The sequence below is a fragment of the Callithrix jacchus genome, chromosome 1 (genome assembly GCF_049354715.1).
Source record: "Callithrix jacchus isolate 240 chromosome 1, calJac240_pri, whole genome shotgun sequence".
In the NCBI taxonomy this organism is placed as follows: Eukaryota; Metazoa; Chordata; class Mammalia; order Primates; family Cebidae; genus Callithrix; species Callithrix jacchus.
Genome location: NC_133502.1, coordinates 146,240,367 through 146,264,399, shown reverse-complemented (window position 1 = coordinate 146,264,399; position 24,033 = coordinate 146,240,367). Strand labels below are relative to the sequence as shown.

At 49.7% G+C, this 24,033-nt stretch overlaps 2 protein-coding genes across 6 annotated transcripts in view; both read left to right on the top strand.

The window, feature by feature from the left end:
- CORO2A (coronin 2A) overlaps positions 1-16,332 on the top strand; it is a 69,051-nt gene extending 52,719 nt beyond the window's left edge. For all 4 annotated transcript variants that reach the window (XM_054258168.2, XM_035252980.3, XM_035252990.3 and 1 more), the window contains exons 4-12: positions 1,918-2,067; positions 4,270-4,449; positions 5,197-5,313; positions 6,415-6,519; positions 7,606-7,702; positions 9,260-9,372; positions 9,719-9,809; positions 11,151-11,422; positions 13,054-16,332. In XM_054258168.2, coding sequence (XP_054114143.1) covers positions 1,918-2,067; positions 4,270-4,449; positions 5,197-5,313; positions 6,415-6,519; positions 7,606-7,702; positions 9,260-9,372; positions 9,719-9,809; positions 11,151-11,422; positions 13,054-13,185 — 1,257 coding nt within the window. In that variant the 3' untranslated portion in view covers positions 13,186-16,332. The remainder of the gene's footprint in view (positions 1-1,917; positions 2,068-4,269; positions 4,450-5,196; positions 5,314-6,414; positions 6,520-7,605; positions 7,703-9,259; positions 9,373-9,718; positions 9,810-11,150; positions 11,423-13,053) is intronic.
- A 2,035-nt stretch (positions 16,333-18,367) lies between these two features.
- TRIM14 (tripartite motif containing 14) overlaps positions 18,368-24,033 on the top strand; it is a 129,395-nt gene continuing 123,729 nt past the window's right edge. For both annotated transcript variants that reach the window (XM_002743119.6, XM_078373054.1), the window contains exon 1: positions 18,368-18,605. In XM_002743119.6, the coding sequence (XP_002743165.2) occupies positions 18,399-18,605 (207 nt within the window). In that variant the 5' untranslated portion in view covers positions 18,368-18,398. The remainder of the gene's footprint in view (positions 18,606-24,033) is intronic.

The window sequence follows — 24,033 nt, the reverse complement described above, 5'->3', positions numbered from 1 at the left end:
ACGGAGTGAGACTCTGTCTCAAAAAAAAAAAAAAAAAAAAAATTAAAAACACAGATATGATCAGATGATTAAAATAAAGATAAAAGTCATTGTCACCATTTATTGTGAGCCCACCATATTCCTAACTGTCCCATTTCACAATCTTCCCAGCAACCCCACAAGGTAGGATATTTTTCTGATGGAGAAGCTGAGGATCAGAGAGGTACAGCAGTTTCCTCAATGTTACACAGCCTGTGCGAGTCAGAGCCAGGCTTCAGACTGAGGCCTGATCCAGAGCCCATTCTCTTTCCACTGTGCTATATCATGCCTTTAAAGAGCAGTAGCCACAGATGGAGAAAGTGAAGAAATACTAGAAATGACGGCTATGGAGGGTTGCAGCAGCCAAGTTCCTAGTTTAGCTCAGAGCTACCTGGCAGCCAAGGCAAAATGGGCATAAAATGTATTGCAAAACCTTCAGTTAGATCAAAGGAAGCAGACCAGTTCATCTGGAAAGGCAGGCAGAAAATTCAAAGAGGATTTGTGTCAGTTTCCATATAGCAAATGCTGAGGAACGTAAAGGACAGTGTCTGCCGAGGTGATTTCACCAAAGGGCAGTCAGGTCCTGTGAGAATTGGCCCCGTCTCCAGAGAGTGTAGGGCCTCTGGCAGGATATCAGATATCTAAAACAGTCCCCACTTTTGTAATACCTGCCTTTCCGGGCCTGCTTTGAAGGCTCCCTTCAAGATCGTTATTAAATCTCTTGCCGCCACTGTCCCTTCCCTAATGCCCCAGGGCAGGACATGACTATTAGGGGGTAGGTGCGGCAGTTCCTTTTCTCCCCGAAGCTATGCCCACAGTGAATTTATGGAGTGAATTCAGTCCTGTTCCTCCCTGCCTTCAGGACCTGGAGGGCACGGTGGCTCCTCCAGCACCGGGGAGTCTTCTCTTCTTCAGTGCTGGGGCGGTCCCTTCATCTTCCAAACACACCTGTTTGGAGTGCGTCTGCCTCCTGGCGGTCTATACAGCGGCAGCTCTCACCAAACCGAAGTTTCTGGAGCCTGGCACTACTTTCATGGGGTTGGCTTCCTGGTTTTAAATCCAAGATGACCAGGAAATAAATATTTGCTGAATTGAAAGCAAAGTTATCTACTTGAAAAACCTGTATACCTCCAAGGGAAACAGTGCGTACAATCAGCCAGGGGCCAGAGAACCTTGCAGGACCAACAAGGAAGGTCAAGTCAGCACCGTCCCAGGCTCACCTTGTACCTCCATTTGTATACCTCCGTGACAGGGAGCTGACTCTGCCATGGCGCCCCTTCCATCTGCAGACACCACTCTGGAAGGAAGTCCCAGACCCTCTTCTCAAGCCCCAGGCCCCTCACCCTGAAATATAGGCCTGTGACCCATCCAGCCTGGCCTCCTGGCCTTCAGAGTTTCCTCTTGCAGGCTATCCAGAGTGCACCTCCACAGCAAGAAGTTTGTCTCTGCCCTGCTCTAGAGACTTCACTAGCTCCCTAGTACTCTGAAGATGCAGCCTAAACCCTTCATCCTGGCATTTGAGACTTCACCCTGGGCCTTTGGGACAAGAAGTGTATAGATCAATGAACTCTGGGAGATATCCTAGCCTAGGAGACAGGCCTGCAACCCAGCCACCTGCCCACCACCTCAGGCCAGCAGGATGACAGAGATCCCTAAAGGGCAGATTGGGAGGCTTAGACTCATCTCTGGTCAGCGCTGGCCCCTGCTCAGGCTGGAGGAGCTTGGTGAAGCCCCTGTCCCTCTGAGGACCCTCAGTGCCCCTAGCCACTGAGTGGGAGCAGGCTATGGAGAGCGCTCCCTCAGGCCTTCTGCTGGTCACTGCCAGATCTGTGGCTTAGGCTGGTGATGGTGCCAATGTGCCCTGGCTAATGCTCTCTTGGGCCATGTCTCCCTTGCCAGATTAAGATCTGGAGCATTCCCAACCAGCTGCTGACTAGAAACCTCACGACCTGCAAGAAGGAGCTCGTGGGCCACGTGCGCAGAGTGGGCCTGGTGGAGTGGCACCCCACGGCCGCCAACATCCTCTTCAGTGCCGGCTATGACTACAAGGTGAGTCTGGGTGTTCTTTTTCTGGGGCAGCCCCAACAAATTCCCACAAACTGGAATACAACAGAAATGTATTCTGTCACAGTTCTGAAGACCAGAAATCGAAAATCAAGGTGTTGGCCGGGCATGGTGGTTCACGTCTGTAATTCAGCACTTTGGGAGGCCAAAGCGGGCAGATCATGAGCTCAGGAGTTTGAGACCAGCCTGACCAACATGGTGAAACCCCATATCTACTAAAAATAAAAAATTAGCTGGGGGTGGTGGCACGTGCCTGTAATCCCAGCTACTCAGGAGGCTGAGGCAGGAGAATCGCTTGAACCCGGGAGGTAGAGGTAGCAGTGAGCTGACATTGTGCTACTGCACTCCAGCCTGGGTGACAGAGCAAGACTCTGTTTCAAAAAAAAAAAAAATTAATAAAAGAAAATCAAGGTGTTGGGAGAGCCAGCTCCCTCCAGAGGCCCCAGGGAAGAATCCTGTGCGTCTCTGGTGGCTCCAGGCATCCTTGGCTGCTAGCTGTGCCACTCCAGGCTCTGCTTCTGTCTGCGCATGGCCTCCTTTCTGTGTCTGTCTTTCTTATAGGAAGAGGAGAGCACCTGTCATTGGATGTAGGGCCCACCTGAATCCATTATGATCTCATCCTAACTAATTTCAGCTGCAAAGACCCCATTTACAAATAAGCTCACATTCTGGAGTTCCAGGTGGACATAAGTTTGGGGGAGACCCTATTCAACTCATTACAGCCTGCCTGGAGGGGATTGGGTGGCACTGCCCAGGAAATTGGTCCCCCGACCCTGCCCCACTGATGACCAAACATGGAGGCAGTAGGCCCTGTAGATTGGAACCCACCGTACAGGAAACCTCAATTCTATTCCGACTCAGTCTCTGACCTGCAGTATAGACTGGGAAAGTGCCTTGACTTCTCTAGGCCTCAGTTTCCCAATCTGTACACAAATTGAATAGACGGGACCATGGCTATGGCTTTTCAGTTCTTTCCTTTTGACTCTATAGGGGTTTACAGAGGCAACTCAGAACCCTCTGTGATGGATAAAAGGGAAGTGGGGCCTGGACACGGTGGTTCACACCTGTAATCCCAACAGTTTGAGAGGATGAGGTGGGAGGATCACTTGAGCCCAAGAGTTTGAGACCAGCCAACATAGTAAGACTGGTTGTAAGACTCTACAAAAAAATAGAAAAAGTTAGCCAGGTATGGTGGCATGTACCAGTAGTCCCAGCTACTGAGGAGGCTGAGGCGGCAGGATCACTTGAGCCCAGGAGGTTGATGCTACAGTGAGCCATGATCATGCCACTCCACTGCAGCCTGGGCAACCCTGTCTCAAAAATAAATAACTGAAAGGGGTGTGGGGAGCACTGAGGGAACCTGGGCTCTCTTCTGATCTTCAGTGCTTTCTTAGCTGTTTGTGTTGGGTGTCTGAGAGCTGCTGACTGTTTGTGCTGGTTGTTCTGTTTTTTTTTTTGAGACAGAGTCTCGCTTCAGTTGTCCAGGCTGGAGGGCAGTGGCGCAATCCTGACTCGCTGCAGCCTCTGCCTCCCAGGTTCAAGTGATTCTCCTGCCTCAGCCTCTCAAGTAGCTGGGATTACAAGTGTGCACCATCAAGCCTGGCTATTTTTATATTTTTAGTAGAGATGAGGTTTCTCCATGTTGGTCAGGCTGGTCTCAAATTCCCAACCTCAGGTGATCTGCCCACCTCAGCCTCTCAAAGTGCTGGGATTACAGGCGTGAACCACTGCACCCAGCCTGTGCCAGTTGTTCTATACACAGCTCCAGGGGGCGCTAGTCCCATCCTAGGCTATAGGAATGGATTGATTGCCCTGGAGCTCTGCATGCACAGCCTGTGTGGATAAACATACAGCCTTGTTGATCTGTGTGAGGTGCAAACTGCTGCTAATAACCGAAACCGCCTGGACGAGCTGGTTCCCTGGGGTCCTCCCTGCATGGATGTTTTGTTGTTCAGAGGCAGGTGGTGTTTTCCCTTCATCACTAGGCAGCCTGGCCCTGGGATTCCTACTCCTGCCACAAGCAGCTTCAGCCTGCACATCATCCTCCCACCGAGGCTTCCTGGCCAGGCTGCCAGCTGTGCTGCCCTCCCGGGGATACCATGTTTCACTGCAACCTGGCCAGTGTGTGACTGGGGGAGTCAGGGGCGGGGTGGCCCCGGTGCTAAGAGCTGGCTCTCTGCCTTGCAGGTGATGATCTGGAACCTGGATACAAAGGAGTCTGTCATCACAAGCCCCGTGAGGACGATTACCTGTCACCAAGATGTGATCCTCTCCATGTCCTTCAACACCAACGGCAGCCTGCTGGCCACCACCTGCAAAGACCGCAAGATTCGGGTTATTGACCCCCGAGCAGGGACCATCCTCCAGGTCAGTGCTGGGCCAGGGGCTGGCTCGGGCTCAGAGGAGCAAGGGGTAGGGGTGCAGGGGGAGGCTTCAGAGAACAGGACAATGATGCTGTCAGCGTCGGGGCCACACCTTCACAGGCACCATCGCCGTCTGTCCTCTCGGGATTGCTGGGGGTGGGATATGTCATTTCCATTTTGCAGATGAGAAAACCAAGGCCTGTGAGAGATGAAATGACTCACCCACATGGAGAGCTGGGATCTGAACATGATCTGACTCCAAAGCTTGTTGGTGTGCCTCAGCTCTGTCACTGGCCAGCGGGGTCAGGAGAGCCGACGACACCACTGTTTAGTCCCTGTGCAACCTTAGGCAAGCATTCCTGCTCTTAGCCTCTGTTTTCACATCTGCAACAATGGGCTGTGGGTTTTTCCTCTCCAAGGATTAGATAAGATGGGCCAGGTGACAGCGCCTACCGAGGTAGGGGTGCCTGATACTCTTTCAGCAAGAACAGGGGGCTGGGCAGAGGTTTGCTTCTGTTCTTGCTCAGAAAAATAACTCTTAACAAAGATAGTGGGGAGAGACTCCATGTGGATGAGAGGGATCCAGGTGGTGCCCCTGGGAATAATCTCCAGGCAGAGTTGGGGTGAGAAAGGGCGGCCTTCTCACCAGGGGGAGCAGCAGCATAAGCAAAGCAGAGAGGCCGGAAACCCCAGCTGCTCCCCGGAATCCCCTCCAGCGTCTCTCCAACACCCACCGCACATGTCCCTCCAGGAGGCCAGCTACAAAGGGCACCGGGCCAGCAAGGTGCTGTTTCTGGGGAACCTGAAGAAGCTGATGTCCACGGGCACATCGCGATGGAACAACCGGCAGGTGGCCCTCTGGGACCAGGTGAGGCCTGCACCCCTCACTATCACCCCTCAGCTGAGAGCCAGCGTCATTCATTCACACATGCATTCATTCAGACACCCATTTATGTCTCACACATTTAGCATAGATTGCCAGGTGCTGGGGATCTGGGGAAGAATAGCAGGGAGATGCCAATTGCCCTGGGCACGCCCAGACCCTGTGCATCTTACACAGGAGGGAGGTAAGTCAGGACCCAGTGGAGGCCCTGGGCTAGACGAGATGAGGTAGCTGAGTCTGGGACCAGGACTAGGAGAAAGGGAGAAGGAGAGGGCCAGCTGGGCAGAGGGGGCAGCCGGAGCAAATGAGGTAGTAATGGGTATGGGGAGGAAGAGCTTTCATCAGGACAGCTGAGGGTAGAGCAGGGGTGAGGGCCATGCCTGCGGTAGTGTTTTGAGGGAGCATTTGACAGGAGTTTCAAAGACTGGGCAAATCACACTTTCTCTCTGCGTCTCCTTCTTCATCTATTAAAATAAAATTTTAAAAACAGGTAGGGGAAGAGTAGAATGAGATCGGATTTGTCAAAAGTGATTTGTTATGGCCAGGCATGGTGGTACATGCATGTAATCCCAGTACTTTGGGAAGCCAAAGTGAGAGGATTACTTGAGGCCAGGAGTTCGAGACCAGTCTGAACTACACAGCAAGACCCCCATCTCTGCAAAAAATCAGCTGGGTGCAGTGGTGTGTGTCTATAATCCCAGCTACTTGGGAGGCTGAGGCAAGAGGATTGCTTGAGCCCAAGAGTTTGAGGCTGCTGTAAGCTATGATTACACCACTGCACTCCAGCCTCGGTGACAGAGACAGACCTTGTCTCAAAAAAAAAAGTGATTTGTTAAGGGCAGGAAGCTGACAAGATAGGTGGTAGCAGCATTTTAGTGCCTTTAACATGTCATCTCCACCAGAGAGTAGCCCACACATTGGACCCCAAGAACCGGGGACATCTTCCCCCAGGACACACATAAAAATCACACTTTTTCTGACACACACACTCTTGCCCAGAGCGCCATGGCAGGAATCATCTCCGGGAGCACCACTGAGGGCCCCCAGGAGTGACCCAGGCCTTCCCTGCCTCCCCTTCCCCTGCAGGATGACCTCTCTGTGCCTCTGATGGAGGAGGACCTGGACGGCTCCTCGGGTGTGCTGTTTCCCTTCTATGATGCAGACACCAGCATGCTCTACCTGGTGGGAAAGGTCAGTTTGGCACCGGTCGGAGGTGGCCGCCTGGACACCTGAGATGGGCAGACAGCAGCCTGGGGCCATTGGGAGCACAGGGCAGGGATGGGCAGGCCTCGCTGGCCACTCTTCTGCCATGAGAAAGAACACCTCCCACACTCCTGGTTCCTTAGGAACACCTGGGGCCAGGGCTCTAGCTAGAAACCTTGACTTTGTCCCTTCCCAACTCCAGGCCCAGATGTGGGGGGACCTTTGGTGTTTCTCAGCAGGGGCACCTGCTGGCCTGGGGGCAGAACAGGTCTCCACTGCGTAGGCCTATCCCATGTCTGGCAGCCCTGGCCCCTACCCACCAATGCCAAAACCAGCATCTCTCCCCCTCCACCCAAGTCATTATGACAACCAGAGACGTCCCCCATGGTAAGACCTTCTGGATGGCCTCTGCGGCCACCCCAGCTCTGACCTTTGCTGCCGCTCTCAGATAGGAGTGGGATTGGGACTTGTGTTCCCAGAGCTTCTGTCTTAGAGGAGTGAGGGTGGGCTTTGGGTCATGGTGGGGGAGATTGAATATTAAAATAAGGACCCAGGCCCAGCACAGTCGCTCATCCCTATAATTCCAGCCTTTTAAGGGCCAAGGTGGGAGAATCACTTGAGCCCAGGAGTTTAAGATCAGCCTGGGCAACATAGTGAGACCCCCATCTCTATGAAAATAAAAAAATAAAAAAAATTAGCCAGGTGTGGTGGCGAACACCTATGGTCCCAGCTACTCTGGAGGCTGAGGCGGGAAGATGGGTTGAGCCCAGGAGGTTGCAATGAGCTGTGATTGCACTACTGTTCTCCAGTGTGGGCAATAGAGTAAGACCCTGTCTCAAAAAAAATAAAGTGTAAAATGAGGATCCCCCTGTCACCCTCCTGCCTTGGTGACAGGGCCCCCAGTTTCCTGGTGTTCCCTTGAGTGAGATGGGTTTACCGATCATCAAAAAAAAGCCAGGTTTTTGCTGGATGGCTGGGTTGCTGATGAGCTCATCTCACCTTCCTCCTCCTCCTCCTCCTTTTCCTCCTCCTCCTCCTCCTCCTCCTCCTCCTCCTCTTTTTCCTCCTCCTCAGGGAGATGGCAATATCCGCTACTATGAGGTGAGCACCAACAAGCCTCACCTGAGCTACCTGACTGAGTACCGCTCCTACAACCCACAGAAGGGGATCGGTGAGTGAGGGACACTGAAGTTCACGCCTGCAATCCCAGCTCTTCAGGAGGCCGAGGCAGGAGAATCTGGGTCAGGGCTTCAGTGCTGGGTCTGGAGAGACAGGGATGAGTCAGATGGGAGGAGAGACAGCACAGCAACACTCTGACTTGGTGGGGGCTGTCCTTGAGGTGTGCAGCAGCACAAAGGAGGAAGTCAGGGAAGGCTTTTCAGAGGAGGCAACATTTGGAGGTACTGAAAGAGGAAGCAGAGCCCAGCAGGGGAGAGAGGGGTGTGTTCTAGGTCAAGGTTAAGCAGTTACAAGAGCAGAGAGATGGAAAGGGCTGACCTAAAAGAGACTCCAGAAAGCAGTCCCCAGCTCCTTTCTAAGCATGTTTGAAGATTAAAAACCCAGCTATAGTGTGGTGGCATGTGCCTGTAGTCCCAGCTACTCGGGAGGCTGAGGCAGGAGAATTGCTTGAACCTGAGGTAGAGGTTGCAGTGAGCCGAGATCATGCCACTGCACTCCAGCTTGGCACCTGGCGATAGAGTGAGACTGTCTCAAAAATAAATAAATAAAAACCCAGCTATATATCTGTAATCTAAAAGAAACCTACTTTTTTTTTTTGAGACGGAGTTTCGCTCTTGTTACCCAGGCTGGAGTGCAATGGCGCCATCTCGGCTCACCGCAACCTCCGCCTCCTGGGTTCAGGCAATTCTCCTGCCTCAGCCTCCTGAGTAGCTGGGATTACAGGCACACGCCACCATGCCCAGCTAATTTTTTGTATTTTTAGTAGAGACGGGGTTTCACCATGTTGACCAGGATGGTCTCGATCTGTTGACCTCGTGATCCACCCGCCTTGGCCTCCCAAAGTGCTGGGATTACAGGCGTGAGCCACCCTGCCCGGCCCAAGAAACCTACTTTAAACATAAAGACATGGCTAGGTTACAAGTAATGGACTAGAAAAAGATGCACCATGCTAACACTACTCAAAAGGAAGCTCGAGTAGTTTGATTAAGAGCATTTGGGTCACAGGAGCTGTGGGGATGGAGATGGGGAGCCTTAAGCAGAGCAAGCTGCCTGTAAAAGTCCAGCTAATCCAGCACTTTGGGAGACAAAGGCTGGAGGATCACTTGAGCCTAGGAATTTGAGGCCAGCCTGGGCAACAAAGTGAGACCCCTGTCTCTACAAAGAAATAAAAAAAATGGAGGTGCACACCTGTGGTCCCAGCTACTTGGGAGGCTAAGGCAGGAGGATCACTTGTACCCAGGATTGTGAAGCTGCAGTGAGCTATGATCACGCCACTGCACTCCGCCTGGGCAACAGAGTGAGACTCTGTCTCAAAGTAAAAAAAAAAAGTTCTGCTAACATAATTTAAATCTTTGAAGGTGAAGGGTCTGATTAATTCAACTCCATTTCCCAACACAGGGCCCAACCCAGTATAGGTATTTGACCCTGAGCTGTGATTTGGGAGGAGGTTGGCCTCTGTTCAGGTCCAGGTGTGCGGCATGGCTTTGGCCCTTGCAGTGTGGCCCCAGCCTTGCCAGAACCTCTTGGCCCTTCCTGACTCTGCCTACAGGTGTCATGCCAAAGAGAGGACTCGATGTGTCCTCCTGCGAGATCTTCCGCTTCTATAAGCTGATCACAACCAAAAGCCTCATCGAGCCCATCTCCATGATTGTGCCTCGGCGGGTAAGGGCAGTGGGGACCGCGTGGGAGAGAGGTGGGAAACTTGTCCTGGAGAAGACAGACCTGGGGCTGTCGGGAACCAGAGCCTGGAGCCCACATTCATGGGTTAGCCACAGAGCAGCCTTTCTCACTGCCAGTGTTACATCAGTGGCCGTCAGGAGTCCTGGGTCTCAGCCCACCTCTGTTTTTGAGCTGCTCAATGACCTTGGGCAAGTCCCTTTGTTCTCTGGGCCTCAGTTTCCTCAATTCAGAAGGGACTGGGGAGAGCCTGGACTCACAGCTCTAAGGGCCCTTCCCATCTGGGCAGTCTACCCTACTACCCTCTTTACTGTCTGGATTTCTCCTGCAGTCAGAATCCTACCAAGAAGACATATACCCACCAACAGCAGGGGCCCAGCCCTCCCTGATGGCCCAGGAATGGCTCAGCGGGATGAATCGAGGTGAGGAAGGTAGAGAAGAGACCCAGGCAAATGTGGCAGGAACGTGGAGTGCTCAGTAGCCTCAAGCAACTGAGAGGGGTTGGGCCTGGATTTTTATTCTCGTGTAACCTCAGAGCCATGCCCTTGACCTTCAGTTCCCAGGGGCTAGGATGTTCACATACAGGTCCAGGAAGTCAGGTGTCTTGACCTGAGAGCTCAGGAAACTCCAACTCAAGGGACTTTGGCCCATGGAAAGCTTCTTTACATTTTGGGGCCATGGGGGGTGCCTAGACCACCTCAGTCAGACTCCCCATACCTGTTCCCCACCCCTACCTCGGCAATTCTTTTTTTTTTTTTTTGAGACAGAGTCTCACTCTATTGCCCAGGCTGGAGTACAGTGGTACAATCTTGGCTCACTGCAACCTCTGCCCTCTGGGTTCAAGTGATTCTCGTGCCTCAGCCTCCCGAGTACCTGGGACTACAGGCATGTGCCACCATGCCCAGATAATTTTTTGTATTTTTAGTAGAGATGGGAATTTCACCATGTTGGCCAGGCTGGTCTCAAACTCTTGATCTCCAGTGATCCACCTGCCTCAGCCTCCCAAAGTGCTGCAATTATAGGCATGAGCCATTGTGCCTGGCCTTTTGCAATTCTTGACCCAAGAAGACCTCCAGGCAGCAACCCCCATCCAGGTCCCTCTGCCCACTCTACCTGTTCTGAGCTACTCTCCCGCTCCTGCCAACACGAGGGCCAGCCCAGCAGAAGGAGGGGGATGTGTGCTCCCATCCCCACCCCACTTGCTCCATCTCCCTTCTAGCCACCCCAGACTTCCTTCACCCCTACCCCAGTGGCTGAGCAGGCCTCCTGCGTACTGGAAGAGCCTCTGCCTGGGGGTCAGGAGACCAGTGCCAAGTCCCAGTTTTGAATAACTTTAGGTAGGTTTTGCTCCCTGGGCCTCAGTTTCCTCATCCGTAGCCATGATGCCAGCCTCCCCTGCTTCTTGGGGGTGGTGAGAGAACTCATGAACTTGGTAGACAGCAGGGTGCAGTGTGGGTGGGACTGTCCTTACAAAGCAAGGGCAAGGTCTCACATGAGCTTGAAGTATTTGGTGACAGCTCCAGAGCACACACTGTGCTGTTCCTACAAACCAAGCTTCACTTCGAGGGTGGCACACGCGGGTCTCTGTAGCTGATTGCCCTGCTCTGTGTATGCCCTATCCACATGTGGCTGTATTTCCTACACCTGTTGCATCGGTCTGCATGGCTCTGAGTGTCTCTGCATGCCTGCCTGTGTCATCAGTGCCCAATATGCCCATGTGCCGCTGGGCACTCAATCCTCACATAGCTCTGCTTCCCTTCCAGAGCCAATCCTGGTGTCCCTTAGGCCTGGCTCTGAGCTGCTGAGCCCCCGGCCACTGCCTGAAGAGAGACCTGTCTTCAACTCCGTGGCCCCAGCCTCACCCCTGCTCTTGAACCAGGCAGAAAAGCTCGCTGCAGAAGATGGCTGGAGGCCTTCCTCCCTGCCGGAGAAGACCCCAAGGTGGTCAGGAGAACACAGGCCGGAGGAGAAGAGATCCTGGCTGACAAATGGCTTTGATGTTTTTGAATGCCCCCCACCAAAGACAGAGAACGAGGTGTGAAGGAGGATGGAGTGGGCCTCTCACAGGGGGCAGCTGGGGTGGAGGGAGGCAGATCCAGGCTGAGAAGGAGGGAAAAAATGAGTCATGAGAAGACTAATCAGCTGTGTGGCCTGACCTAGTCGCTTGACTCATTTTGTTAATTCATTCAACAAACAGGCAGTGAGCACCCGTCTTATGCCAAAATGATGGGCATACATAAAGTTGGTGGGAGGCCAGGCACAGTGGCTTACACCTGTAATCCCAGCACTTTGGGAGGCTGAGGCAGGTAGATCTCTTGAGGTCAGGAGTTTGAGACCAGCCTGGCCAACACAGTGAAACCCCATCTCTACTAAACATACAAAAATTAGCCAGGCCTGGTGGCATTTGCCTCTAATACTAGCTACTGGGGAGGCTGAGGCATGAGAATCGCTTGAACCCGAGAAGCGGAGGTTGCAGTGAGCCGAGGTCATGTCACTGCACTCCAGCCTGGGCAACAGAGCAAGACTCCATCTTCAAAAAAATAAAAATAAAAATAGATAGTGGGGACCAGGTGCAGTGGCTCACACCTGTAATCTGAACACTTTGGGAGGCAGAGGTGGACAACTCTCACGAGGCCAGAAGTTTGAGACCAGCCTGGCCAACATGGCAAAACCCCATCTGTACTAAAAATATAAAAATTAGCCAGGTGTGTCAGCCCGTGCCTGTAGTCCCAGCTACTTGGGGGGCTGAGGCAGGAGAATCACTTGACCCCAGGAGGCAGAGGCTGCAGTGAGCCAAGATCATACCACTGTACTCCAGCCTGGGCAACAGAATGAGACTCCATCTCAAAAAAGTAAAAAAAAAGATTGTAGGGAGCCGTCCATAAAATGAAAAGGGTTTGACCTGCTGGGTGGTATCAAAGTCTTTCCAGTTCTGACATCACAGGGTTTTCTGTGCTTTCAAAGTCCACATTTGTTAGGTGCCACATCCTGGAGTAGGCACTTTGCTAGAGCATGTGATTGAATCCTCTCAACAGCCCCAGAAGTCAGTCTGTGGCCAAGAACACAGAGGCTGGCATCTCACAGATGGATTCTGATCCTGGCTCTGCTGAGTACTAATTTAGGTCTCAGACCCTAGAACTGGGTATCTCTAAGCTTCTGTTTCCACAGTGGTACAGTGGGGACATTGGCACTGATAGGGGTGTCACAAGCATCCAGTGGGATAACAAAGGCCCTTAGGGCATCACTCAGCATCTAACACCCATTCTGCACAGTGGCAACAATTATGATAATGATGAGGGCGGTTTTCTGGCCCCCATTTCCCAGAGGAAGGAATGGAAGCTCAGCGTGGATAAGTAACTTGCCAAAGGTCACACAGTTCAGTGGTGGCGAAAACACCAGTCTCCAGACTCCAGAGCCAGGCATCCTTTCCTCTATCCCATGGGGGATCTATGGAGGCAAAAAAAATCAAAACATTCCAGTCTTTTTGAATTTCATTTATTGGGTGAAGTAAACAAGGTGTTTGTAAAAGATCTGTGCAATGAGCCCCATCAGGCCTCAGCCATGTTAATGTGACCACCTCCACCTTTCAAAGTCAAGGATAGTGGTTTAGCTTTCAGCTGATGTCCTGACACCCTGGTGATCTTGCCTTCCATCTTCCTTTCCCAGTTGTTGCAGATGTACTACCGGCAACAGGAAGAGATCCGAAGGCTCCGGGAGCTGTTGACCCAGCGAGAGGTCCAAGCCAAACAGTTGGAACTGGAGATCAAAAACTTGAGGATGGCCTCAGAGCAGCTCTGAGCAGAGACCTCTGCCCTCCGTACCCTCAGGGACACCACTCGGCTCCGTGGGGAGGTTCAGAACCAAACCACAAGTCCCCCTAAGAACAACCACTATTTCTATATTTTATACCAGAAAACAAAATTCTCAGTCGCTGAAAGAGATTCCAGTGGGACATGGTGCCGTTTTTCTATTTGCCTTCTTGCAACAACAGTTCTGAACTGACTTTGTTTTTAGATGATGCCTTCTGTTGAATTCTATTGTTAAGGGTCCACGATGAGCTAAAACTTCTCAAGGGGAAAGAACACAGTAGAAAACTAGAGCTGGAAGGACCTAGGTTGACCTGCCTGTGATTTTCAGACTGTGGTCCAGAGACTAGGGGAAGACCGGGCCAGATGCAGTGGCTCATGCCTGTAATCCCAGCACTTTGGGAGGCCAAGGTGTGCAGATTGCTTGAGGTCAGGAGTTTAAGACCAGCCTGGCCAACATGGTGAAAACCGTCTCTACTAAAAATACAAAAATTAGGCATGGTGGCAAGCACCTGTAGTCCCAGCTACTTGGGAGGCTGAGGCAGGAAAATCACTTGAACCCAGAATGCGGAGGTGCAGTGAGCCGAGATCATGCCACTGAACTCCAGCCTGGGTAACACTTTTTTTTTCTGTCTCAAAGAGAGAGAGAGAGAGAGAGGATGGGGGAGACTAAGCAGGAAGGCTGTGTCTCCCTTCCCCACACTGTGTTCCAACCAGACAGCTCCCTTCTATTTTCTATGTTGGGCTACAATGAAAAACAATTCTGCTAGTAAAAAAAAAAAAATGTTTTAGACGTTTGAAAACTGTGATTTGACCAAGTTCCTCATTTTACAGGTAGACAAACTAAGGCCCAGAGAGAGGCAAGGGATAATTGTTTCTTGGCGGGGCTGGGCTGAGATCCTGGTTTTCTGGGTATGTCTTTTGCTATTTTGGGCCTATGTAGGTCTCAGCCCACAGAGCAGAAATCTGTTGCTTCTGGCCTCAACTGTGCCCCAGCTTACTCAGTGACCTCTTGCAAGTCCTGCCCTCTCTGGTCTCAGTTTCTTCATCCGAACAAGGGATACCTTGGAACAAGCTGCTCTCTGCGGGATCTGCCATCTGTAACCTTGACCTAAGGGAAAACTACCTGTGGGGTGATCTGAGTTTGCTGCAGAAACTAACAAACACTGGCGAGGGGCCAGGCCAGGGGGTTTAAACCCGATTCCACAATACGAACATGTCAAAACCAACCTTTCCAACAAGAATCAGCCTGATGTGGGTAGACGCTGTCCCTTATGGGGGGATGCAGACTTCAGAGCTGTGCCCATGACTGCTGACTGCCACCACCAAGGCCCTCAGGTACAGAACCTGCCTCCTGCAGGATGATGTGGGCAGATTTCAGCCCTAGTTAACAGAAGAGTCCCCCAGGAGGTAGGGGGCCTCCATCTCTGGGGACATGCCAGCATAGCCTCTGGCCACCTAACCAAGAGGTCTTCTGGAGAGAAATGACTACTCTAGGTAAGGAAGTAGGAGCAGATGATCGCAAAGTTCCCTTCTCACCTGAAAGCTTTTCTTTGTCCCTCCTTAGTACGTTCCAAGCCCTGCTCTAAAGTTCAGTGGTCAATACAACAGTTCATTAAGAGATAGGGAATGATTAGAAGTGAAATTGGTCCCTCCTTACCAAGGAGGGGCAGATGATCTCCATTGCACAGGACGATTAGATTCTGGAGCTGAGATGGGGACTGCAGGAGGCCACCTAGCCTGGTAGGTTTCAGCCCAGGCTGTACATTAGAATACCCTTGGGAGCGTGCAGGTAATATGGACTCCCGGGCTCCATCCCAGACCAACTGAAGCTGAATCTCCAGAATAGGGCCTGTATATTCATACAAGCTTCACAGGTGATCTGTAGTACAGTGAGTATGGGTATGGCCGACTACGTGTGTACCTATTTGCAATAAAGATGAAGAGGACAGTGAGTGCCAGACAGGAACTGGGATGAAACTCAGATCTCTTAACTCCTGGCTGGTGGCTCCTTAAAAGTCCAGAAGTGTTGTCCCAAGCCCTCCCTCAACATTTCTGGGAACCACAGCTGCAGCACGATGGGGGTTCAGTGCCTCCATCTGCCCCTTCCCCAGCCATAGTTTATTCTGCTTGTCTGTCTGCACAGGCCAGATGCCCAAGTTCCTCATCTTATTCTCCATTTACTCAGTCACTGGGGCTCACTCCCGTCTGATGCGCCAACCAAATTTGCCTTACAGTGTGCTCCAGAACAGAAGGCCAAATCCCAGGCATTGTCAGGGCAGCAGAGCTCCACAGGACAGGCTTACCTGTGTGGCCAACACTTCAGTTTACAAACTCCTCCCACCTCCACTCACTGACACATGCTATTCTAACACAGGTCAGGCAGGCATTACAATCCCCATGTTCAGTAGCAAAGACTTAGCCTTAGAGAAGTGAAGAAATATCATGCTGAGGTCACTGGCTGCCAAGTGGCAGAGGTGGGATTGCATCCTGAGAGCTTCCCAGAATGCCTCTGCACAGTGCCATTCCTTGGCCAGCTCTCTCCACCCCAAGGGACCCAGACTGTACTCTGACAAACAGGACACAGGTGTTTTTGAACAAACTTTTTTTTTTACATCTAGAATAAATTATTTAAATTATTTCACAGCAAGGGAGAGGGATAGGTAATTTTTATCAGATATTTTTTTAAGCCATCTGTTTTTTAAATTATGTTTTTGTTTGTGTTCTTGAGCTGATGTAGTGGAACTGGACCAGCATTTTCAGGGCCCAGCCAGTTGGCAGAGCAGGCCTTCATCTCCTGCTCTGGGCGTCCCCTTTCTGTTGACTCAGGAACTTTCTGAGAATGAGGACAGCACTAGGAGATGGGCTTTGGTGGGTGTCCACCTTAACGCTACAATAATTGTGCTTCCTGGAACAAAACTTGAGATTGTATCACAGAAAGAAACAGGAAGTCAGAAATCAAATCTATGCTTTTAATTGCAACTGTGCCTGACACCGTTTGAATGATTGTTTCAATGTTGTTTCTGAAATTCCTTGTACCTTTGTGAAAAATAATAATAAAAATGAAAATAAATAGATGTGGAATGTGCATTGAAAATAATGTAACAAAATAATAAACATCTGGCCAGACATTTTACTACATGGAGCTTTCATTTCCTTGATGTGTTCCACAAATACCAATTCACTATCTACTGTTGGAGTTAGACACCAAGTTGGAAAACAGGTAGGACAGACATAGTCTTTGCCCTCTCCAGTTTTCACTCATGGTTTAGGGAATGGGGAGGGCCAGGATAGGAGAAGCGTAAGCTATTTTGGAAGGAGAAGCAGGGAAGGCTTCCTGGAGAAGAAGGTAGAAATTTGCAGGATAAGTTGGAATACTCAGGGAAAAGGGTATTTGGGAAGAAGACTGTTCCAAGTAGGACAAACTGCATGTCTCCCAGTCTTGAAAAAGCAAAGGGTGGAGCATAGGCAGGGCGGTGACCAAGGATCTTAAGAAAGAGCCAAGGAGACCAGGCACAGTGGCTCATGCCTATAATCACGGCACTTTGGGAGGCTGAGGCAGGTGGATCGCAAGGTCAGGAGTTCGAGACCAGCCTGGCCGATGTGATGAAGCCCTGTCTCTACTAAAAATACAAAGATTAGCTGGGCATGGTGGCACATGCCTGTAGTCCCAGCTACTCGGAAGGCTAAGGCAGAAGAATCGCTTGAACCCAGGAGGCAGAGATTGCAGTGAGCTGAGATTGTGTAACTGCACTCCAGCCTGGGTGACAGAGCGAGACTCCGTCTCAAAAAGAAAGAGAGAGAGGAAGGGAAGGAAGGAAGGAAGGAAGGAAGGAAGGAAGGAAGGAAGGAAGGAAGGAAGGAAGGAAGGCCGGTCTTATAAACGGGAGCCGAGACTTGAGCCTGGAGCAAGTGGAATTAGTGGTGGGAGGGTGTGTATGAAAGTTGGAGTCACTTACGTCAAAACTAAACTAAATGGTGCTCCTGTAGTCTCAGCTACTCCAGAGAATGAGGTAAGAAGATAACTTGAGGCCGGGCACGGTGGCTCACGCCTGTAATCCCAGCACTTTGGGAGGCCGAGGCGGGTGGATCACGAGGTCAACAGATTGAGACCATCCTGGTCAACATGGTGAAACCCCCTCTCTACTAAAAATACAAAGATTAGCTGGGCATGGTGGCACATGCCTGTAGTCCCAGCTACTCAGGAGGCTGAGGCAGGAGAATTGCCTGAACCCAGGAGGCGGAGTTTGCGGTGAGCCGAGATGGCGCCATTGCACTCCAGCCTGGGTAACAAGAGCGAAACTCTGTCTCAAAAAAAAAAAAAAAAAAAGAAGATAACTTGAGCGCAGGAGTTTGGGAGGCCATGAAGTTGGGTGCCCTCACTAACGATTTGCCTGATAACAGGAACTATTATTGCATGATAATAGGTTGCACCAAACTGCAACCTTGCACAAAGAACCACAATCTTGCACAAAAGCCACCGTATGAGGACATCTGCCCAGCAACTGCCTGTCCAACTTTTGGGCTGAAGCCACCGTATTTATTCTTGTAACCAAGTATTATTATTTTAATACAATATATGCGATCCTCCTCGTTTTGCCTTTAAAAGCCTCCGCTTTCCTTTGCCTCCCTGAATACTCCGTGCCCCCACCCCTTGGGTGCCATGGCACATTTATTCCCGGATTGCAATGCTTTTGCTCAGTCCGAAATAAACTCATTTGGAGAATCTCTGTGTCATTATTTGAGGTTGACGAGGTTTCTCACAATTGTGGGAATGGCTATCTTTCCCGGGAAAAGGGCAACAGAGGATCAGGAGAAAGTAAGAGGCGCACCGTCCCCCTGACCCCGGAAGGTCACAGCCAACTTTGGTCCCATCATCAGGGCTGCAGTTTTCTAGGCGTTACTGGACCATCGTCATTAAGCAGGAAGCCCACCCTCTCCCAGCTGGCCCATTAGGAGCCTCCCATGTCTGCTGGGGCCACCTCCCGACTTGGGCGGGCAGAGGGAGCACCCTGCTGATCGGAGGGTGCTCCGAGGCCCTTCGCTGCTCGCGGCTAGCTGTCATCCTCCCGGCGGCCGGGGGCGCCCTGCGGTCCTCCAGTGCCGGAGCTGGGCCGGCCTGGAGCCGCCCCGCCCACGGCCGAGGTTTCGATTTCCCGTGTGAGCCCCGCCCCGTGCCCCGGGAGCCCGAGGCGGCGGGGATGAATGGCGGGTGCGGCGGCTGCGAACCTGACCCCTGGGGGATCGGAGCTCGTCGAGGGATGCGGCTGGCGCTGCCCGGAGCACGACGACCGCGTGACCGAGCTCTTCTGTCGCAGCTGCCGCCGCTGCGTGTGCGCGCTTTGCCCGGTGCTGGGCGCGCACCGCGGCCACCGGGTGGACCTGGCGTTGGAGGCGGCGGTACACGTGCAGGTGGGGACGGTGGGAACGCCGCGCGGGAGTTGTGGGAGCCAGCCCAGGCACAACGGTGGAAGAGGGGGTGTGCCTGCCATCCAGTGGCCAGGGGCGGGTAACAACCTGGAAACCACAGGTGCCCCAGAGGGCGTCTAAGCGGTCGACGAAAAGTTCAGAACCGGAGACTGAGACCCACGGAAGGGCAAGGACGAGTCAAGGCCAGCAGTTGAGCTTCAGAAAAGGTGGGTTTAGGAGTGAGAGGTTGGGAGCCCAAACTGGTACCCAGATTTCCTTGACCCTGTCCACCATGGCGGGTCCACCACATTGCCATTGGGCTGGAAGCCAGTCTGCCTTTTAGTTAACAGAGGTGCAAACCCTCCCTGTTAATAAACAGCCCTGTGTAGCTCAGAGAGTCACACAGACATCTCCAGTTTACTCAATCTGTAGTCTACAGAAATGGCCTGTGAACCCCACAGAAAGAGGCTGTGAACCTTGAACTGAGGACAGCCCGATTGCCCTGGGAGCAGCCTCAACAGTCACTACCTACCTCCTCTCCCCTCACTGGCCACACAGACACTCCCATTCCTGCTCACAGCAGCCCTGTGTCAACTATTGTTATTACAGACATTTTATAGGCCACAAGAGGAAGGCTCTGAAGGCAGGGGCAGGCCTTGAACCCAGGACTCCATTAGCCAGATGCCCCCAACAGGGCCCTTCTCATTATGGAAGCCTCGCCCATGCATAATCCTAGCAGTGGCCAGGGGCTTTGGGCTCCTGCTCCAGCTTCCCAGCTGTTATTCTGTGGCTCCTCCCAAATCCTCTCTCAGGGTTTCATGAAGCCTGGGTGACGCAGGCCCTCCTGTCTGATAGATGTTGATTCTACCACTTCTGTCTCAAGAAGTCTTCTGTGATGAACTCGGTCCCATCTCGAGTTTTTCCCCTGCAGCGCCTGACTCCAGACCACCACATTGTGACAACCTTGGAACTCCAAGGTGAAAAGGGGTGTATGGGGGACAATCCATTGGAGTCCTGGGCTCAAGACCTGCCCCTGCCACCAGACCCTTCCATTTTTTTATGTATGAAATGGCTGTAATTATAATAATAGCTCCTTGAAAAACAGTTACTCAGAATTAACAAGGCTGCTTTTCACAGATCTGGCTCGAGTCTCACCCATCCGTTTGCCCAACCCCCTACCCACTTACCTACAGTCAACTTCAAGTAATAAGATTCAGAAAATATAATTAAGTGCAGAGTTTATCTAAGCCCAAAGCTTGGGAATGGCAAACTGGGACCAGAGATTCAAATTTCCCTGACTATCCACTCTAATTAGCAGCAGTTACACATAAGTTTTTGAGGGAAAAAAAGCAGAGGCATTTCCTCAATTGTTTAACAAGAATTTATATAAAAATGACATAGTGGTCGGGCACAGTGGCTCATGCCTATAATCCCAGCACTTTAGGAGGCTGAGGCTGGAGGATCACATGAGGCCAGGAATTCAATACCAGCCTGGCCAACAGGGTGAAACCCCATCCCTACTAAAAAAATATGAAAATTAGGTGTGGTGGTACATGTCTGTAATCCTAGCTACCTAGGAGGCTGAGGCATAAGAATCGCTTGAACCCAGGAGAGGGAGGTTGCAATTAGCCAAGATCATGCCACTACACTCCAGCCTGGGTGACAGAGTGAGACTCTGTCTCAGAAAAAAAAAAAAGAAATAAATAAAAGAAAAAGAGAATCTCTATGGCAGAACAACACCAACCCTATTCCACTGGGGAGTCAACTAAAAACATCATTAAGAAAATCTCAAACTTTCCTTAAAAGCCAGGAATTTGGCTTCTACAACTTTGTCTACAACCTTCCTTGTAGCCAGGAAATAATTCAGGATTTAGTCCAAAATGTAGGAAAATAATAAAAACTCAAAAACAATGGCCAGGGCTGGAATCTAATAACAGGAATAACAAGTGTGCTAAGATTTTCTTCTGAAACATGATTTTTCTCTCTCCAGTTCCTTGCTTTTACCAAAGATGAGTCTTGATAGGACAAATTTCTTTGCAAAATAAATTTTGGCATTATACTTGGCCTGTTAATTTGTACTGTTGAAACTTTCATAAGGAATTTTGGATTCAACTTTTTTTTTTTTTTTTTTTTGAGACACAGGGTCTCACTCTGTCACCCAGGCTAGAGTGCAATGGCATGGTCTTCGCTCACTGCAACCTCTGCCTCCCAGGCTCAAGTGATCCTCCTACCTCAGCCTCCCAAGTAGCTGGGACTATAGGTGTATACCACCATACCAGGCTAATTTTTTTGTTTTTTTGTTTTTTTGTTTTTTTAGAGACAGGGTTTCACCATGTTGTCCAGTCTGGTCTAGAATTCCTGGGCTCAAGTGATCCTCTCAACTCAGCCTCCCAAAATGCTGAGATTATAGGCATGAGCTACCATGCCTGGCCTGGATTCAACTTTTAAAAGCCTCACAGCTAAAAAGCTAAACCAAGGATTCACCATCAGACTATGCCTATGATACTCATACACATTGGGTGAATTCTTTGCTTTTCAAGGTCCCAAAATATCTTGAGGTTTCTCAAGATATTCCTTTTTTTCTGAAGACAGTCTCACTCTGTTGCTCAGGCTGGGTGCCATGGTACAATTTTGGCTCACTGCAGCCTCTGCCTCCCAGGTTCAAGTGATTCTCCCACCTGAGTCTCCCAAGTAGCTGGAACTACAGGTTTGCATCATCACTCCTGGCTAATTTTTGTATTTTTTGGTAGAGATGGGTCTTTATCATGTTGGCCAGGCTGGTCTTGAACACCCTGACCTCAAGTGAACTGCCCACCTCAGTCTCCCAAAGTGCTGGGCCCCCTTTTATTTTATTCTTGTTAACATATTTTGATAGAGGCGGGGTCTCACTATGTTGCCCAGGCTGATCTCAAACTCTTGGACTCAAGTAATCCATCTGCCTCAGCCTCCCAAAGTGATGGGATTACAGGCTTGAGCCACCAAGCCTAGCCCCCAAGGGTCTCTTTATGGGCTCTATAAAGTCGACTTCAGTTCCTAAAAGCAGTCTGGTCATACCTGAAGATACACCATTTCAGTCAAAACCTTGGTAAAATTACCAGTGTCTCCAATGTGGTCTATTATGAAAGAAAATGTATTCTTATTGAATATATGCAAATAACTATATTGTCCTCAAATAAGAATACTCACAAATAGCCAGGCGTAGTGGCTCACACCTGTAATCTCAGCACTTTCGGAGGCTGAGGTGGGCAGATCACTTGAGGTTAGAAGTTGGAGACCAGCCTAACCAACATGGTGAAACCCCATCTCTACTAAAACTACAAAAATTACCCAAATGTGGTGGTGTGCACCTGTAGTTCCAGCTACTCAGGAGGCCAAGGCAGGAGAATCGTTTGAACCAGGAGGCAGAGGTTGCAGTGAGCCAAAATCATGCCACTGCACTCTGCACTCTGGCCTGAGCGACAGAGCAAGACTCCATCTTAAAAAAAAAAAGAATACTCACAAATAGTTTGCAAATTTTGGAGAAATCAGGTAGAGAGAAAGGCAAATGTTTCAGTTTTGCTCACAAAAGTGTATTTTATCCAGTTGCTGTGACAAAAGAAAAAAAGCTTTTTGATTGAAAAACAAAATATAAAAAGAATTAGCAATGTTTTGAATTTTTTTAAAAATAAAAATCACTTTTGTCTTCTATCAGTTTAGTCCCATGTAAATAATTCTTGCTCTGCTTGATGTTGGGTTAGCAGTCTTCATGAAAGCCTCAGGTTCTTTTTAGAGTTCTGGAAATTTTTACTTAGTCCAGTGGTATGATCTCTGAAGTTACCAGAAACCTGTATTCAAGAATACTTGTCAGGGTCTTTTACAAAAATTTCCTTAAAGAAGAAGCAAATTTTGGACTGTAACTGATTATAAACTACTTTCTTTAAAAAAGAATCAAACTAAGGCCAGGTACAGTGGCTCATGCCTATAATCCCAACACTGTGGGAGGCTGAATCAGGCAGATCATCTGAGGTCGGGAGTTCAAGACCAGCCTGATGAACATAGAGAAACCAGTGTCTACTAAAAATACAAAATTAGCCAGTTGTGATTGCAGGCACCTGTAATCCCAGCCACTCAGGAGGCTGAGGCAAAATCACTTGAACCTGGGAGGTTGTGGTGAGCTGAGATTAAGCCATTGCATTCCAGCCTGGGCAACAAGAGTGAAACTCCATCTCAAAAAAAAAAAAAACAAAAAAAAAACCACACAAACAAGAATCAAAGTAAAACAAAAATTGTCTATGGATGGTAAAAGGCTTAGAATAGCCATGGTTAAAGATGAAATTGACTCGGACATTTGGTTATTTGTATAGCATATAACAGTTTATCATAATAATTATAATATACTAATAACATATACTAAGACATATCAGACTTTTAGGAATCTCATACAATTTTGGAACACATTAATAATACATTTTTATAAATATAACTCAAAGTTCAACATCATTGCTTATTTGACAATATTTTCCATATGACTTTGACATACCAAATAAGCCTAATGTGTCTCTTTTGGACTTGCAGAGGTTCTGGTTATGCCCAAGTCAGCTTGGGTCAAAAAGACTTAATTTTTGAATTTGAAATTTAATTTGGGGAAGTATCTCAAATATTAAAGGTTTAAAACACTTGTTATAAAAATAAGAAAGGTTTAAAACACATGATCAAAATAGAATCACAGGTCACTACAAAATAATGATAATTCATTTTAGACAAATGATAATTCAAAGATTTCAAAAAGCAAAAACCACTCTGATAGAGAAGATTCAGTTTTCAATCAAGAGACCTAATAAAGACAGCATGGGACAAACTCCCCTGTTACCTTTTCTTTGCCATTAATGCAAAAGTAAATATACCTTTTACCTTATTAATACCACATTCCATTGTTATTCAAAGAAAAAAACCAAATTTTACTTTTAGACCCCAGGCACAGTGGCTCATGCCTGTAATCCCAGCCCTTTGGGAGGCCAAAGCTGGTGGATGACTTGAGCTCAGATGTTCAAGACCAGCCTGGGCAAAACTGTGTCTCTACAGAAGATACAAAAATTAGCTGGGCATGGTGGGGCATGACTATAGTCCCAGCTACTTGAGGGACTGAGGTGGGAGGATTGCTGGAGCCTGGGAGGTCGAGGTTGCAGTGAGCCAAGATTGCACCACTGAATTTCATTCTGGGTGACAAAGTGAGACCCTATCTAGAAAAAAGAAAAAAATTACATATGTATTAGTACATTATCAACCATCCAATCTCAGTCAGCTTTGACCACACAAGACAAGATTTCCATAAACCTTCAATAATCGCTCACCATTTTCCACTAAAGAGCAAATCAATGCTCTGATGAAACCCTGTTGTTCCAACGCAGGAGCCCGGACTCTGGCCTTACATGAATGTGCTTTTGATATTAAT